Source organism: Camellia sinensis, chromosome 2, assembly GCF_055761805.1.
Source record: "Camellia sinensis isolate YWXY chromosome 2, ASM5576180v1, whole genome shotgun sequence".
NCBI classification, from domain to species: domain Eukaryota; kingdom Viridiplantae; phylum Streptophyta; class Magnoliopsida; order Ericales; family Theaceae; genus Camellia; species Camellia sinensis.
The window spans coordinates 146207337-146223035 of record NC_138962.1 but is presented as its reverse complement, the minus strand read 5'-3'; the positions used below and the strand labels follow the sequence as shown (position 1 = coordinate 146223035).

General features: G+C 39.4%; 1 protein-coding gene across 19 annotated transcripts in view; it reads right to left on the bottom strand.

Moving 5' to 3' along the window:
• Positions 1-9792: 9792 nt before the first annotated feature.
• LOC114279379 (uncharacterized) overlaps positions 9793-15699 on the bottom strand; it is a 16977-nt gene continuing 11070 nt past the window's right edge. Inside the window, exons 2-9 of one of the 19 annotated variants that reach the window (XR_014361696.1) lie at positions 12468-12584; positions 12017-12118; positions 11589-11665; positions 11364-11513; positions 11050-11223; positions 10929-10973; positions 10225-10297; positions 9793-10157 (exon numbers count right to left, since the gene is read on the bottom strand). Coding sequence is in view for 1 of the 19 variants with exons in the window: in XM_082915763.1 (XP_082771889.1) it covers positions 10073-10157; positions 11589-11665; positions 12017-12118; positions 12468-12584 (381 nt within the window). In the remaining 18 variants the exon portion in view is untranslated. The other 18 variants (XR_014361700.1, XR_014361708.1, XR_014361709.1 and 15 more) reach the window with 18 other exon arrangements.

Sequence of the window (15699 nt, the reverse complement as noted above, 5' to 3'; positions counted from 1 at the left end):
GGGTTATATACCTCGGCTATAACTGTAAAACTTTTACTTCGGCAAGATACTGACCTGCAAATCTTGTATAAATTTTAACAAGTATAAAACATATACTACTCAATGTAAGCTTTTCAAGCCTCTTCTCAAGTTTCAACAAGTATCAAACAGTGATCTTGGTCTATCCTACTTGTAAATTGCTACAAATTTCAACAAGTGTTTAAATAATATACTTAGCCTTGACTTCAACCTGTAAATTTCTGTATAACTCAGCGGGTGACCATACGTCGGCTTAACATAAACTTGTAAATTGCTACAAATTTCAACAAGTGTTAAGCATCTTCCTTAGGGTTAAGCAACCCACATATTGTTATGAGAACTTAAGCAATAACCTCGGCTTAACTTCCACTTGTAAATTGCTACAAATTTCAACAAGTGAAGATAAGGAATCAGCTTAATTCCAACTTTTAAATTGTTACAAATTTCAACAAGTGAATTAAGGAATAATCTCGGCTTAACTTCAACTTGTAAATTGCTACAAATTTCAACAAGTGAAGATAAGGAATCAGCTTAATTCCAACTTGTAAATTGCTACAAATTTCAACAAGTGAATTAAGGAATCAGCTTGACTCCGACTTGTAAATTGCTACAAATTTCAACAAGTGGAGGCAAGGAATCGGCTTGACTCCAACTTGTAAATTGCTACAAATTTTAACAAGTGGAGGTAAGGAATCAGCTTAATTCCAACTTGTAAATTGCTACAAATTTCAACAAGTGAATTAAGGAATCAGCTTGACTCCGACTTGTAAATTGCTACAAATTTCAACAAGTGAAGATAAGGAATCAGCTTAATTCCAACTTGTAAATTGCTACAAATTTCAACAAGTGAATTAAGGAATCAGCTTGACTCCGACTTGTAAATTGCTACAAATTTCAACAAGTGGAGGCAAGGAATCGGCTTGACTCCAACTTGTAAATTGTTACAAATTTTAACAAGTGGAGGCAAGGAATCAGCTTAATTCCAACTTGTAAATTGCTACAAATTTCAACAAGTGAATTAAGGAATCAGCTTGACTCCGACTTGTAAATTGCTACAAATTTCAACAAGTGGAGGCAAGGAATCGGCTTGACTCCAACTTGTAAATTGCTACAAATTTCAACAAGTGGAGGCAAGGAATCATCTCGGCTTATCTTCGGTTAAGCATCATCTCGGTTTAATTTCAGTTTTTGCTATAAATCTCGACAAGTGGTAATCGTATTCTTCTTCTTTCTGCCCCCAATGTGAACCTGAGTTCTACTTGGGTTCTCATTATTCATGTTCTTAATAAACATCAATGCACAATTTTATATGTGTTGAAAGAATTCTGAAAAGACTTTATTGATGATATCGTCCAAAAATGATGCACATCTAATGATAGAAAAATTTTAGATTACAAGTATTCCAAGGTCTGGGCAATGCTTTGCCCTCATTGTCCTCAAGCCGATAAGCTCCATTGCCTAATACTGAAGTAATTCTGTAGGGTCCTTTCCAGTTTGGGCCAAGCTTGCCTTCCCTGGGATCCTTCTTGTTCCCGACGACTTTTCTCAGGACTAGATCGCCGACTTGAAAATCTCTTGGATTAACCTTCTTGTTGTAAGCTCTGGCAAGCTGTTGCTGGTATACTGCAAGCTGAATTGCAGCTTTCTCTCTTCGTTCTTCCAACAAATCCAAATCTCGGGCTAAGAGTATGTCATTGGTGCCATTCTCTACTCCCTGGGTTCTGATCCCTGGGATGCCGATTTCCAATGGGATGACTGCTTCTGTGCCATAAGCCATGGCAAAGGGGGATTCTCCTGTTGATCTTCTCGGCGTAGTCCGATATGCCCAAAGTACGTTGGGCAATTCGTCTACCCACTTTCCTTTTGCCGCCTGTAGCCTCTTCTTTATTCCATCCAGAATTACTTTGTTGGATGCCTCTGCTTGCCCATTACTTTGGGAAAAACTTGGTGTTGAAAAGTAGTTCTTGATCTTGAATTTGGCACAAAAGTTCTTGATGAGTTTGCTGTCAAATTGTATTCCGTTGTCGGTAACTATTGCTCTTGGAATCCCAAATCTGGTGATGATGTTTCTCCATATAAAGTTCTTGACGTCCACATCTCGAATTTTGGCAAGAGGTTCTGCCTCTATCCATTTTGTAAAGTAGTCTGTTGCCACCAGCAAGTATTTTCTCTGTCCAGTTGCCTGGGGAAGTTTCCCAACCAGATCCATGCCCCATTGGGCAAACGGCCAAGGGGATACTGGGTTTAGGTCAGCAGCTGGCTGATGTATCAAAGGTGCGAACCTTTGGCATTGTTCACACTTCTTCACGTAGGCTTCAGCATCCTTTTGCATGTAGGGCCACCAATACCCCTGGGTAATGGCCATATGGGCTAATGATCTGCCCCCAGCATGGCTTCCACAAATTCCTTCATGGATTTCATAAAGAAAATCTTCAACCTGCAAAGGGTGTACGCACCTTAAAAGCGGCCCAGTGAAGGACCTCCTGTAGAGATGGCCTTCTGCTGTTAGACTGAATCTGGCTGACTTCAGTCTGATTTTATGTGCTTCCTTATGGTCTTCTGGCAGCTTCCCCTCTTTTAGGAATGCAATGATTGCATCCATCCAGCTTGGTCCCAAGTACACGCACATTGCTTCTTGTTCGGTGCTCTGTTTACTTATGCTTGGGGCCGACATGTAGTCGATCATAATTGTCCTTGTTTTTCCAGTTTCAATTGAACTGGCCAGGTTAGCCAACGCGTCGGCGTGAGTGTTGTCATCTCGGCTTACTTGGAGTAATCTGCAGTTCTGAAATAGGGCTGCCAATCTGATGACTTCCTTTGCATATGCCGACATTCTTTCGTCCCTGGCTGCAAATTCTCCTGTTGACTGGTTAACAATGAGTTGTGAATCACAAAAAACAATTACCTCATCTGCTTCTGCTGCTGCTGCCAGCTTTAGCCCTGCAATTAATGCTTCATATTCTGCTTCATTGTTTGAGGCTTTGAACCCCAAACGGATGGACTGTTCTACTATTTCTCCATCTGGAGATATCAGCAGTACTCCTGCCCCTGCTCCCTGACGGTTTGAACTTCCATCGACGAATAGTCTGAATGAATCGCCGATGTAGATGCTGCAGGGTCTGAGTTTCTCCTTCTCTTGCTTTTTTGCCTTTGGCTGAGATTCTTTTTGCTTGTTAGGACAATGCTCATCTTGGCTTGACGGAGCCCGATGTGCGATGGTTTCAGGTGTGAATTCTGCAACGAAGTCGGCTAAAACTTGTCCTTTTATTGCTGTTCTTGGCCTGAACTCCAGGTCAAACTGGCCTAGGGTTACTGCCCATCTTGCTATCCTTCCTGTTAAGTCTCCTTGTTGCAACAAGGACTTCAGTGGGTGCTCTGTTAGGACTACAATCTTGTGTGCCTGAAAGTAATGGTTCAACTTCTTTGAAGCCATTACTAAGGCCAGCATTAATTTTTCCAGTGGTAGATATCTTGTTTCTGCGTCGGCCAAAGTTTTACTTACATAATAAACAGCCTTTTGCTCCCCTTTTTCCTCTCGGATTAGCACTGCACTGACTGCGTGTTCTGAGACTGCTAAGTACAAAAACAGTTCCTCCCCTGGTACTGGGTTGGAAAGTACAGGAGTTGTGGTCAAGTACTTTTTTAGGTCGGCTAAAGCGGCTTCACATTCTTCTGTCCATAGGAAGTCTGTGGCTTTTTTCACCAGGTTGAAGAAGGGTCTGCACTTATCTGAGCTTTTACTGATGAATCTGTTTAGGGCTGCGGCCCTTCCAGTAAGCATTTGAACTTGCTTTGCCGACGTCGGGCTCTGTAGTTCCAGGATGGCCTTGATTTGGTCTGGGCTAGCCTCAATGCCCTTTCTTGTTACCAGATACCCTAAAAATTTACCTGATCCAACTCCAAAGGCGCACTTTGAGGCGTTGAGTCGGAGCTGATATCTTTTGAGTATGTCAAAGACTTCTTTTAGGTCGGCAAGATGATCCTTTGATTCCTTGGTCTTTACGACCATGTCGTCAATGTAGACTTCTACTGTTTTGCCAATCAGGTGCTTAAACATTTTTGTCACTAACCTCTGATAGGTTGCTCCTGCGTTTTTCAACCCAAAAGGCATTACCTTGTAACAGTACAGGCCTTTAGGGGTGATGAACGCGGTTTTTTCCTCGTTTGGAGGGTACATGGTAATCTGGTGGTATCCTCTGTATGCATCAAGAAAACTCATTCTTTCATGTCCTGAAGTAGCATCTACCAGTTGGTCGATTTTGGGCAGAGGGAAGCTATCTTTGGGGCAGGCTTTGTTAAGGCTGGTGAAGTCTACACAAACCCTCCATTTGCCATTCTTCTTTTTTACTACTACTGTGTTGGACAGCCATGTTGGGTACTGAACTTCTCAGATGGCCCTAGCCTCCAGGAGTCTGTCTACCTCTTCTTCTACTGCTTCGACGTGCATCAACGTCGGCCTTCTAGCTCGTTGAATCACAGGTTTTACCGACCTGTTGACATTCAGTCTGTGGCAAGTGACCTCGGGGTCAACGCCTGGCATTTCATAAGGTGTCCAGGCGAACACCTCTATGTTTGTCCGTAAAAAATCTTCCAGTTCTCTCTCTTCGTTTCTAGCTAAGCCTGAGCCGAGAAGAAAGAAACGTTCTTCGTTGCCCTCCTGGACGAAAACTTTCTTTAGCACTTCTTCGCTCTTTTCGGCTGGTTCTTTTTCGACGTCTTCTAGGACCTCCATGTCCTCATCTTCAACTTCTGCTTTCCTTGGCTCCTGTATACTACAGGTGGACTTCATTGCTACCATGGAGCAATTTTTTGCTTGCAGTTGATCTCCTCTGACTTCTTCAATCCCATTCCCTGTTGGGAATCGCAGTAGTTGATGCAATGTTGAGGGAACTGCCCCCATTGCATGCAACCACGGCCTTTCCAAGATGATGTTGTATGGTGAGGGTGTGTCAATTACCAGAAATTCCGTCTTTATCTTCTTAGTGCCGGCTTGTACTTCCAAGCTTGTTGCCCCCAGTGGCCATGTCGGCGTTCCATTAAAGCCGACCATCGGGCCGCTGGATTGTTCTAAGTCATCAGGGTGAAGGCCCAGCTCCTTATAACATCTGACATACATGATGTCACAGGAGCTGCCTTGATCTATTAGGATGCGTTTCACTTGGCACTCCCCAACCTGGAGGGATACTACCAAGGCATCATTATGCGGATGTTGGACCAATTCCAGGTCGGCTTCAGTAAAGGCTATCATCGGCCCTTGGGGTTCTTCTGGCCGATGTCTCTTCTCCCCGACTTGGTAGACATGCTGTAAATGTCTTACCCTCTGGGTCTCCCCTCTGACTTCATTTTCGTTGACCCTTGAGTGGATCACATTAACCACCCTTGGTCCTCCTGCTTGTGGTGGCTGTGCTGGGGGAGGCGGTGCCGCTGGTGCTTGAGGCAACCTTGCCTGTTCTTCCCTTGTCCTGGCTTCATCGACCAGGTCCCTCAGAAGGCCTTGTCTTACTAGGTCCTCCAAGTGTGCTTTCAAGGCTCTGCAGCCTTGAGTTGGGTGCCCTTCTTCATTGTGGTAGGCACAACGTCTACCAACGTTCCTTCCCATGAATTCCCCTGGTGCTCTTGCCGGAGCCCTGAAATAAGGTTGGTTTCGTATTTGATCTAGGACTTTATGGATTGGGATTCGGAATACCGTTGTTACCGCCTGTTTACTTCTCAACTCTGTTTCTTGTTTGGTCGGCCCATTGTTGCCTCGGCCTCGCTTCGGCGAGCCGTTTCCCTTTTATTGTTTTACTTCTTTGTTTCCCGATGTATCTTCTTCTGCTCTGGCGTACTTCTCAATTCTTGCCATGAGTTCTTCCATGCTTTTTGGCAATGTTTTTGCCAAAGACTTCCGTAGTGGGCAGTCATCTTTCAGGCCGTTCTTGAAAGACACGACCGCTACCTCTTGGTTGCATTCGGGTATTCGGTTGAATACCTCGTAGTACCTCTTCGCATAGGCTCTAAGGCCTTCTTCCTTGGTGATTCTGAGAGCCATCAAAGCATCAACCCTCAGGGGCTACAGTTTGTTGGTCACGAACCTGGCCACAAATATCTCGGCCAGGCCTTCCCATGTCTTTATGCTTCTCTTTGGTAATTTATGGAACCAATCAGATGCAATTTCCCCAAAGGATGAGGGGAATACTTTGCAGAGCAACGGCTCGTTCCCGCTATATAATGCCATTGAATTCAGGTATAGTCCGACATGAAAGTTTGGATCTGACTTACCATCATAAATTTGAAACCTCGGCATACTGAATCTCTTTGGTGGTTCGAATTTGTCCAGTTCCACCGAGAAGGCTGTCTTCGGCTTTACTGGGAAGTTTACCTCGGCTTCAACATTCTGCTGTCTCCTTTTGAGGTAGTCCCTCAGGTCTTCTTTGCTTCTCCCCGGAGCTCGGCTGTCTTTTGACTTTAGTCTTTTTGGTACACTGCTTTCGGCCTCGTGGTGGGCCCGTTTGGATCTTTCTCCATGAGTTGTGTCAAAGCAGAGTGCTTGCCCTTGAACATGCCGATGTTCTTTGGGCTCTGGATTCTTCATGTGGTGCGTCCTTCGGGACTCTTCTTGTCTCGGCTCTTCTCGTCCGACTTCCCTGGAAGGTCGGTGAGAATGCCTTCCGCTCCTGGTATGCTGAGGGACCTCGGGGATTGTTTTTCTTCTGCCCTTCTGGGTGTTGGTTGCTGGCATCGGTGTATCTTGCAGCGGGTATGGTGGCTGCATAACATTATTCTGCATCATAAAATTGACGACTGACTGAAGGTCTGCCAACTTGTTCGCCAATTCTTTTACTTCCTCATCCCTCTGTAGGCACCTGTCCCTCCATACTTGGAGGTTATCTTCATTGTAGTACTTTCCTTGGTCTTCCTTCTTTGACGTGTCGCCCTCTTGGAAGATGTTTTGCTCTCCGTGACCCTGGTCACGGGTTTCGGTATTGTGGTTGTCTCCTTCAATGTCAAGATCAATTGGTCTGCCACTCCCAGCTGGAGCGTCGTCCCCAATCCTTTCTTGCTGTCCGTTACTGGCCATCTATTCTTCCTTCGATTCCCACAGACGGCGCCAAATTGTGTGGGTGAAAATCTAACCACACTGCCTGCTTAGTGATCAACTGGAGAGCACAGGCAGAATAGATGCCTTCAGTAACCTGTAACAGAAAGAAAAGGCTCCGGCGGTGGTTCTTCCACCCGGGGGCACTCCGACGATCAAGTCAGTATCTTTCTCAAAGGATAATCAAGTGCTAAACTTAATACTCAAAACATAAATCACATACCTTAGACCCATGGGGGTGCCTCTCTTTTATAATATTCTCAATCCAAGTCCCATTAGAAATATGACTTCTATGAACTCCAATTTAGTTCTTACCTTGGACTCCTCAAGAGATAAAGATAAACTCCATAAGAGCCTTATCCTTATCTTGGTTAAGTTCCCTCTTCGTCTTAGGACTCTTGTTCCGTATCCGCTTATCTCGGATCCCGATATCTTCGGAGATAACCTCGACAACTCCGAGATCATCTTGGCTTAACTACCACGACACGTGGCACCTCGGCTGACTCGTCGGCGTCACCATGCCAGGTGTTGGTATTCAGAAAATATATTCCCACAGAAGTAAATTTACAACCATAATTTTAACTGTATGAGAAATAAATGGGCTAGAGAATTTCATTAAGAATTCCCCTATTAAAATGACTTCTTTATCAAGTGTGGTGAAACTTGAATTCTCTCTTAAACAAGGACTAGTTGCTTCCTCCTCACTAGTTTTTTGTATTCTTTTTTTGTATTATTATTATTTTTGTTTTTGTTTTGCTATATCCTCTCTGTTGGAACATAAAACAATTAATGTTGCCTCGCCTTGATGTGATTGCAGGAACAATTGGCACCTGCTAGTTATATCAAAATCCCAATTGTGAGTAGAGTGCTTTACTTGAGGTTAGGAGATCTTTAAATAAGTTGGTCCAAGGCATGTCATTTTTCAAATCATATGTCCTCAAATCTTCTTATTGTTGATTGTCCAGAATAAAAGCTAGTTTTTTCCTGCTTACATCTATCATTGGGACGCCTCAATTTTAATGAAGAATCTGGTTCTGAGCCATACACTTTGGCTGCCTAAAGTTGGGATGGGTGCATGCATCTGAAGGTTTTTACTCATGCTCATGCTTAGTAGGAAAGGACAAAATAAATAAAATAATTCATATTTTTGTGAATAGTTTTTTGTACCTATAACTTTTTTCTCCATTTTTATATTGTTAAATTTTTTGGGTTACACTTACAAAATTTTAGAAGAAACTAGAGAGGGGCCTAATTTTTCAGATTTAATGAAACAATGAAGTGTACGGCTAGTTTTCTAAATAGGTTAACTTCATGATCGTGTAATGACAAAAGTGATTTATCATCACATTCATTTACCCCTTTACTCCACTTTCTATGTGTATTAATTCAGTAAATGTCATGTATTTTAGATAGAACCCATCACATTTAAAAAAATGATAGAACCTATCAACCCCTATGAGAAGTCACATAAGAAATGAAAAAAAATTAGTGAAATGTTTAAGTGATATATAACAGTCCTCCATCCACAATTATTTAACTTCATGGAATTTGGAGTTCCCTCCTGTCTTAAATTAAGTAATAATTTTAGATGATTAAATTTCTGCAAAGACAAGACAAGGCAGTTCACATAACACTGAAAAAGCTAGCCTCTTATGAATATGATAATTTCAACTTTCAATTACCAAATGAGACCGATTGGGAAAAAAACAAAAACAAAAACGAAATTGTGGATGCTATGTTTTTTAGTTATTCCTCAAGAGGATGACTGCACAAATGCCTCAAACATAATTTGTTAGCTTGCATGTGACAATGACATCAATATAACTTAATGCTCTTCAACAGCACATTACAACCCAAAAATACAAAGGTTTTGAAGCCAGATTTTCAGAGATCAATTTCAACTCAAAAGACAATTAGACCAAAAATATATATATTGCAAACTTTCAATGCAACATCCAAAAATGCTTTATCTTGTTCCGTGTGGTGCACATGCACGTAAAAAAAATGCAGTTTCAGTGCATGAGCCTCCTCCCACTATGAGGTCTGCCAGCACGTTCGTAAACTATTTAAAAGGCTATTTTGCTTATAATACAGTCATAATTTGTAAACTTCTGGATGAATAAAGAAATTTTGTAAATTACAGGTTCAAGGATTTCAAAAGAAATTGGCTACTTCCTGCATAGCACATCAGAATCTTGGTATTGGTGGTGACTTGTATGCACCTATGAGAATAGAGCAAATATTTTTTTTGGAAAAACTTGTACAAATCATTGCTGGAAATTAGACTTTTAGTGGCGTTTAAAAAACACCGCTATAGCTATCAAAAACGCCGCTAATTGTTTTTGTGACATTTGGTACCAAATGCCGAAGATGCAACCGTCGCTATAGCTTTATGACGCTTTAAAAGCGTCGCTATATTAGGATAGGCGGTGCGTATAGGCGGTGCTTTAAAAAATGCCACTAAATGTGCTGGGTACAATGACGTCGCACTACATTTAGCGACGTTTTAAAAACGTCGTGATAGATCTTTTCTATTTGAAAAATACAACCGTTGGCATTATTCTACAGTGGCGTTTAAAAACGCTGTTATAGCCTCATTTTTTTATTTTATTTTTTTAAATTGTGCCAATTCTATGAGATTTAACTAAAAAAAATACCTGTAATAATGAAGAAAAATGTTCAATATATTGACTAAATTTAGGTAAACATAATACTGGATCAATTCATGCTTCTCAATATGCAAAAATATTTCAATTCCAAGATGAAATTAAGTTAAACTAGTGCCTAGTGGTAAGTTGAAAGTTATTACAAAACAGATCAACACAAAAGATGCAATTCAAACTAATTATACATACAAGTACTATGAAAGCATCTACCGAGAAACAAAAATTCCCGAGTTTTTCTGTTGACACAGTCAAAGAAGTGTTTGAAAGATCATTGGAAAAATAAAATGAGATCTGATGTGCACTCTTCAATTCAATCACGAGCTGCCAAAACCGCTGCTACAACTCTCTTCAATGATTCAGAGGCCTTGTGCAGATCAGATTCAGAAAATGGAATGCTGCAGGGAATAAAAGTTACATTAGAATTATATGTGGAAGGTGAAATCAACACAATCTACTACTTACCAGATAACAAAGATGCTCGAAGTGTAAAACCTTTCTAAATCCAGCAAAAAATCTTCTGGGTCATAACAAATACCTGCCCCAAGCTTAGTTCTCTTAATAAGTTCAGAAATTTCATCAGCAATTGAAGATTGACCAAAGATAAAAATTTAAAACCAGGAATTAAAAGTCATGCTGTGCTGTTGTGTTATTAGAAGCCAGTTTCAAGAATAAAAATTCAAGTTGAGGTAAGAGTAATTAGACAAAGACAACTAGTTCAGTTTGCTTCCATGGATTTTATTTTCCTAAAGTTTCAATAAGCAATGCAACATCATACATAAGATTCAGAATTCAGATTCCTTTTGTTCTGCTCAATAGTTCTCACATCTTAAATGGCCACTTAAAGAAGAGATTACCAAGCAAAGATTTTATTAAAGATTACAAATTTTCTATAAATAGCAAGTACCATCTATATTGCATTATTTACAAGAAAGAAAGAAAGAAAAACAAAATCAATTTGCAAATCATATCAAGTTTGTCACTAGAAGACATCATTACTCCATGAGTTCTGTTTTGACATTAGAGTAACTTTTTTGCTTCTTGCTCTGTCATGTAGTGTTGCAGTAAATTTATCCTTATTCACAACAGCGAGTGCTCGTAGCAAAATATGAAGTAAAATATGAAAACTCCATCTATACAGAACAAATAAGCAAAGGACAAGAAGATACCATAGCCACTGCCAGAAATGACAAGACCTACGAGTCTATTGACTACTGCGAGAAAAAGAAAAATGTTAAATTACAATTTCATACTAAACTCCAAGAAAAGGGTTGTTGACAACTTCCTTACGTAGTTATGAAAGGATCTGAATTTGCCACCATGAAATCAGCAACCCAATCACAAATGGATGAATAATATATTGCAGTTGACCAGCTTCTACAGCAGATAATCGAATTTGAACGCTTTCTTTAATTGTTCTTGCTAATAGTCATTCTAATTAGAGTGCACTCTGTTGTAAGGGAACTCCATTCCAAGTGAACATGAAAAATATCATAAGATTTACAACTCAGGCAATGTATGTATGGTATAATACTAGCTTCTAGTTATATTAGCAAATTATTATAGAAAGTATATACCAATTTACTAATATAATAGTGCCAGACCATGTTATTGGCAATTGCCAGAGTATGTGAAAGCCTGACAGAGAACTGACATGAAGATGAAATCTCTTTCTGTGAGAAAAGGTCAAGAAAAGAGTCAGCTTCGATTGTTTTTCCATCAAGAGTTCTAACAGAATAAAAGCAACATCCAGCCTAAGAAAAAAATAATAAGCTTTTTCCCACCCCATTAAAAATAAGAGCTAAAGTACTTGAAGGATAAAGAAGTACCAGGTTAAAGGAGATACCACTTCCATAGTGTCATTCCCAAGATCTTTTCCACCCATAGAGACAGCGTTCATACATACCTACACAATCATCTCAGTCGATAGTAGAACATTGAAAGAGTTAACATACAAATAATCTAACAAATTTGAATTGTTAGGAGAAAATAACAGCAGAATCTTCAAACAATCTAGTTTCAAAGATGCATCCAATTTGAAGGTCACTTCAATGGACAACTAGAGAGCAATTATACACCGTACTAGAAAAATAGATTATGACATCAATGTGGTAGAAGTAGGGCAACTATCAACATGAAAACACAATGCAATGTTCAATAACAAAGAAGAGAACACTCAAAGACTGCAAGTACTTTAAAAGAATTCCAGATATATAATTTACTCCCTAAATGAAGTACAAAAATGAAGAACCTATACCATGTAGGTGTTTTTATCCTCCATCACATTGAACTTTCTAAGAGCAGAAATGATGCATTTGTTATGACATTTCTCTGTGGTGGGCCAAAAATGATGAGTGGCCTGAAAAGAGATACCAAACCCCAAAAGAAAAAGTACATAAGATGACAAGAAAATATGAATCTCTCATTTGAAACTCTCGCAAATATGAGTCTTAGCATACTTTAACTATCCAAGACATTGTCGGATCATCATTGCCAGCAGGCAAAAAATAAAGCAGATTTATTTATCAAAAACAAAAAAAATAAATAAAGCAGTTTTAAGTGAATCTCAAAGTATTTCTACTCTTCTAAGAATAATTCAGTTCTAGACAAATATTGTCTGCAGAACATTGGTCCTGTCTTAACTTTTGTACTAGTTGAATCTAAAATAAAGAAGGGAAAGGATAACTGAGAGATTAACCTTGGAATACCTGGTAGAGAGCTAACTCGTAAGATTGAACAGCCTCCTCAAATGTATAAAGGGAAGAGTCATCCCATAACAATGTTGCAGCGAAATTAGATATACCTTCTAGTTCATCTAACTCAATCTGTTGAAAAGTATTCTCATTTCAATAATTAATCTGAAGGATTTACCGATCAAACTCATGGTTTCTACAATGTTACATGTCGTGATGCTATAAAATGTGAAAGAAGGTCCACAAAGTCTATGCCAATTGAAACTAAAAAGAGACACAACCCGAGTTGGATAAACACCACATGTCACAACAGTATACAAACTAAAAATTTACTTTTACAATTTACATGGAAAAGAGAAAACCCAAGTCTCAATGGCATTATCTATCTAGCTCAGACTCTGAACGAACTGCTTGAAAAAAAAAAACTAAAGGTGATATAATAGAGGGTAAAATTAGTATTGAAATAAACGTGAAGCATCAGAATTAAAAAAAAAAATTACACTATGTTGACGGCTCTCAATTAACCATGAAAACCAAAAAAGCCTTTCCGAACAATGCAAAGCAGAACCATGAATGACATGCACACAGGCAATTGAGCCAAATGCCTCATAGTGGCTGCCAAGACAGCAACTTGTTAAGTTTCTCGATGATGCTGAGCTCCAAAACTTTGTATGATTTCTGTGAGTTTCCTTCCTTCATGTTTATAACCTTTTGAAAGTTAATTCTCAAAACCTGGTCACTGATATATGGGGAACATTAGTAACAAAAGTGAGCCACAAAACCAACCAGAAAAGCTTTTACACTATCGACTCACAGACTTTATAAGAGCTATATATAGACATTAGCTGAGAGTCCACACGAGATAGATAACTCATTTATTTGAATTTTTTTAACCAATCAAACGTAAGATTTTTAATCTTGACTACTCCAACAACTCGATTTTTAGGTACTTTTCTGTAGAAGAAAGTTTGTCTGATAATTAAGTGGTTCATTTCAGTTTGCTGAAGATGAAAAATTACCGTGTTAAGGATTGTTTTCAATTCTTACTAGCATACATCAGTTTTGGTTTAGAATTTTTTTCTTTGAACAGTGTTTTGGTTTAGAATTTTCATTCCACTACAGTAGCTTAACAAGTGTAACCAAACATGGGAATAAGAATGGATGTTCCATTTCCACGTCATTCAATGTTAGAAACCAACCAGCAGAGTGAGGATGAGTATTTCATTCCATGCCATCTTGCATTCCATTCCCATTCTCATCCATATTCCATTTTTGAATCAGTCCTTTTCATCATCCAAAGCTGAACCGCCATTAACACCACTAAGAACAAAGAGAATTGAGCAGATCCTTGTCGAGGGAAAACTTGAAAATCCACAGTTGCCTAACCTAGCAAATCACAAAAGTCCTTCACCTTTTAAAGGGAAGTGTAGGCCTCTGACTTCTGTCATCTTTAAGATTAAATCAGCAACTGTATAGCAAGGGATATTTCAATATCCTTTTACCTGAGTTGCAACGTTCTCTTTAATTAACTCGAAGACATTTTCCCAAGAAGTTAAACCATTATTGAAGATAAGGTTATTTCTGGTTTTCCAAATGGTCCAAAAAACTGTCATGGATGATTATAGCCTCCCATAAGAGCTTTTTGACATTCTTGAATTTTATTCCAAACCACCAATCAAGTAAGGCACTAACTGATGAAAAACAAACTCATTCCATTCCCCACCAAGACAAACAATCACCCCAAATTTTCCAAGATCTTCTACAGAGTAACTCATTCGAACAAATATTTACAGAGCCTAGAACAAGATACATCCAGAGAATTCATTTTAATCAAAAGATCACAAATGGTAATCCTTTTGTGCCGGACTAGCCAAGCAAAAACAAGAATTCCAAAGGGGGCAATGCTTTTCCACAAACTCTATTGTAAGAATAATACAACACTGAGATGAGGTAAACAAGTTTTGTAAAGATTTTAGTGAGAAGATACCTGATGGATCCACTCTCAAAATTAATTGATCCATTGATTGGCATTAACTAGATCTACCTGTGGCAGCATTTGCAAAAACCTATGATGGTCTTCATCCTCCTCCCATACCAAGAAAATCTTCCTATATGACATACTCATAATGATGAAATCATTAATGAGACCATCTTTGTTACATCAGACACCCATTTATCAAACATAAAGAGAAGTCTCATTTCATTTCCCAATTTTAGTAGCACATTATTGGGGGGGGGGGGGGAGAGAGAAGGAAATGCACTATCCTTTAAGAAATGAAATATCCCATCTCTTGTTGTCCCAATTTATCTTTTCACAAATCACTTTTTTCCAAAGGGGATTTGGCTCAGATGCAAACCTACACAACCACTTAATCAAGAGAGCTTCATTCTTAATTTTTAGCTTAGAACTTCCCAGAACCATAAATCTATGTAATGAATCTTTCATCATATGAGATTACACTCACTGTAATTATAGTCACAGGGTTAGTATTCAATGTTTATTGGCTCGATTTGTGAAAGCTGTGAGGAAACTGCTTTATATTTTCAATACAAATACATCGAATTGTACAATATGCCCTATTATATAACCTGTAACCAGCTGCTAACTTAAAGAAATAAAATCCTACGATAAAGGAATATACAAGAGTCATGGTAATCCCTATTGACCAGCAGCACCATCCTTCAGTACATACCTAAAATAGGATACCTAAAATAGGACTGTCAATAATCATTCCTTAATTATAGGGATTACATATGACTCCTAAACTGTAGGGATTTCTACATTCCCCCTCAAGTTGGATCATAGATGTTGATCATATCCAACTTGCCAATGAAATCTTCAAACAGTTGTCGAGGTAGTCCTTTGGGAAATGTGTCTGCAATCTGCTCCTTAGTAGGGACATATGTCATGCAAATAGTTCCTTCTTCCACCTTTTCTTTAATGAAGTGTCTGTCAACTTCCACATGTTTGGTTCTGTCATGCTGGACAGGGTTGAGTGAGATACTGATCGCTGCTTTATTATCACAGTACAACTTGATAGGTAACTCTAATTCAGCATGTAGTTCTTCCAATAACCTCTGCAGCCATAATCCTTCGCATATTCCCTGAGCAACAGCTCTGAATTCTGCTTCTGCACTACTCCTTGCTACAACATTTTGTTTCTTGCTTTTCCAAGTGACCAGATTTCCCCATACAAAGGTGCAGTATCCTGTCATGGATCTTCTATCCTCTACGGAGCCGGCACAA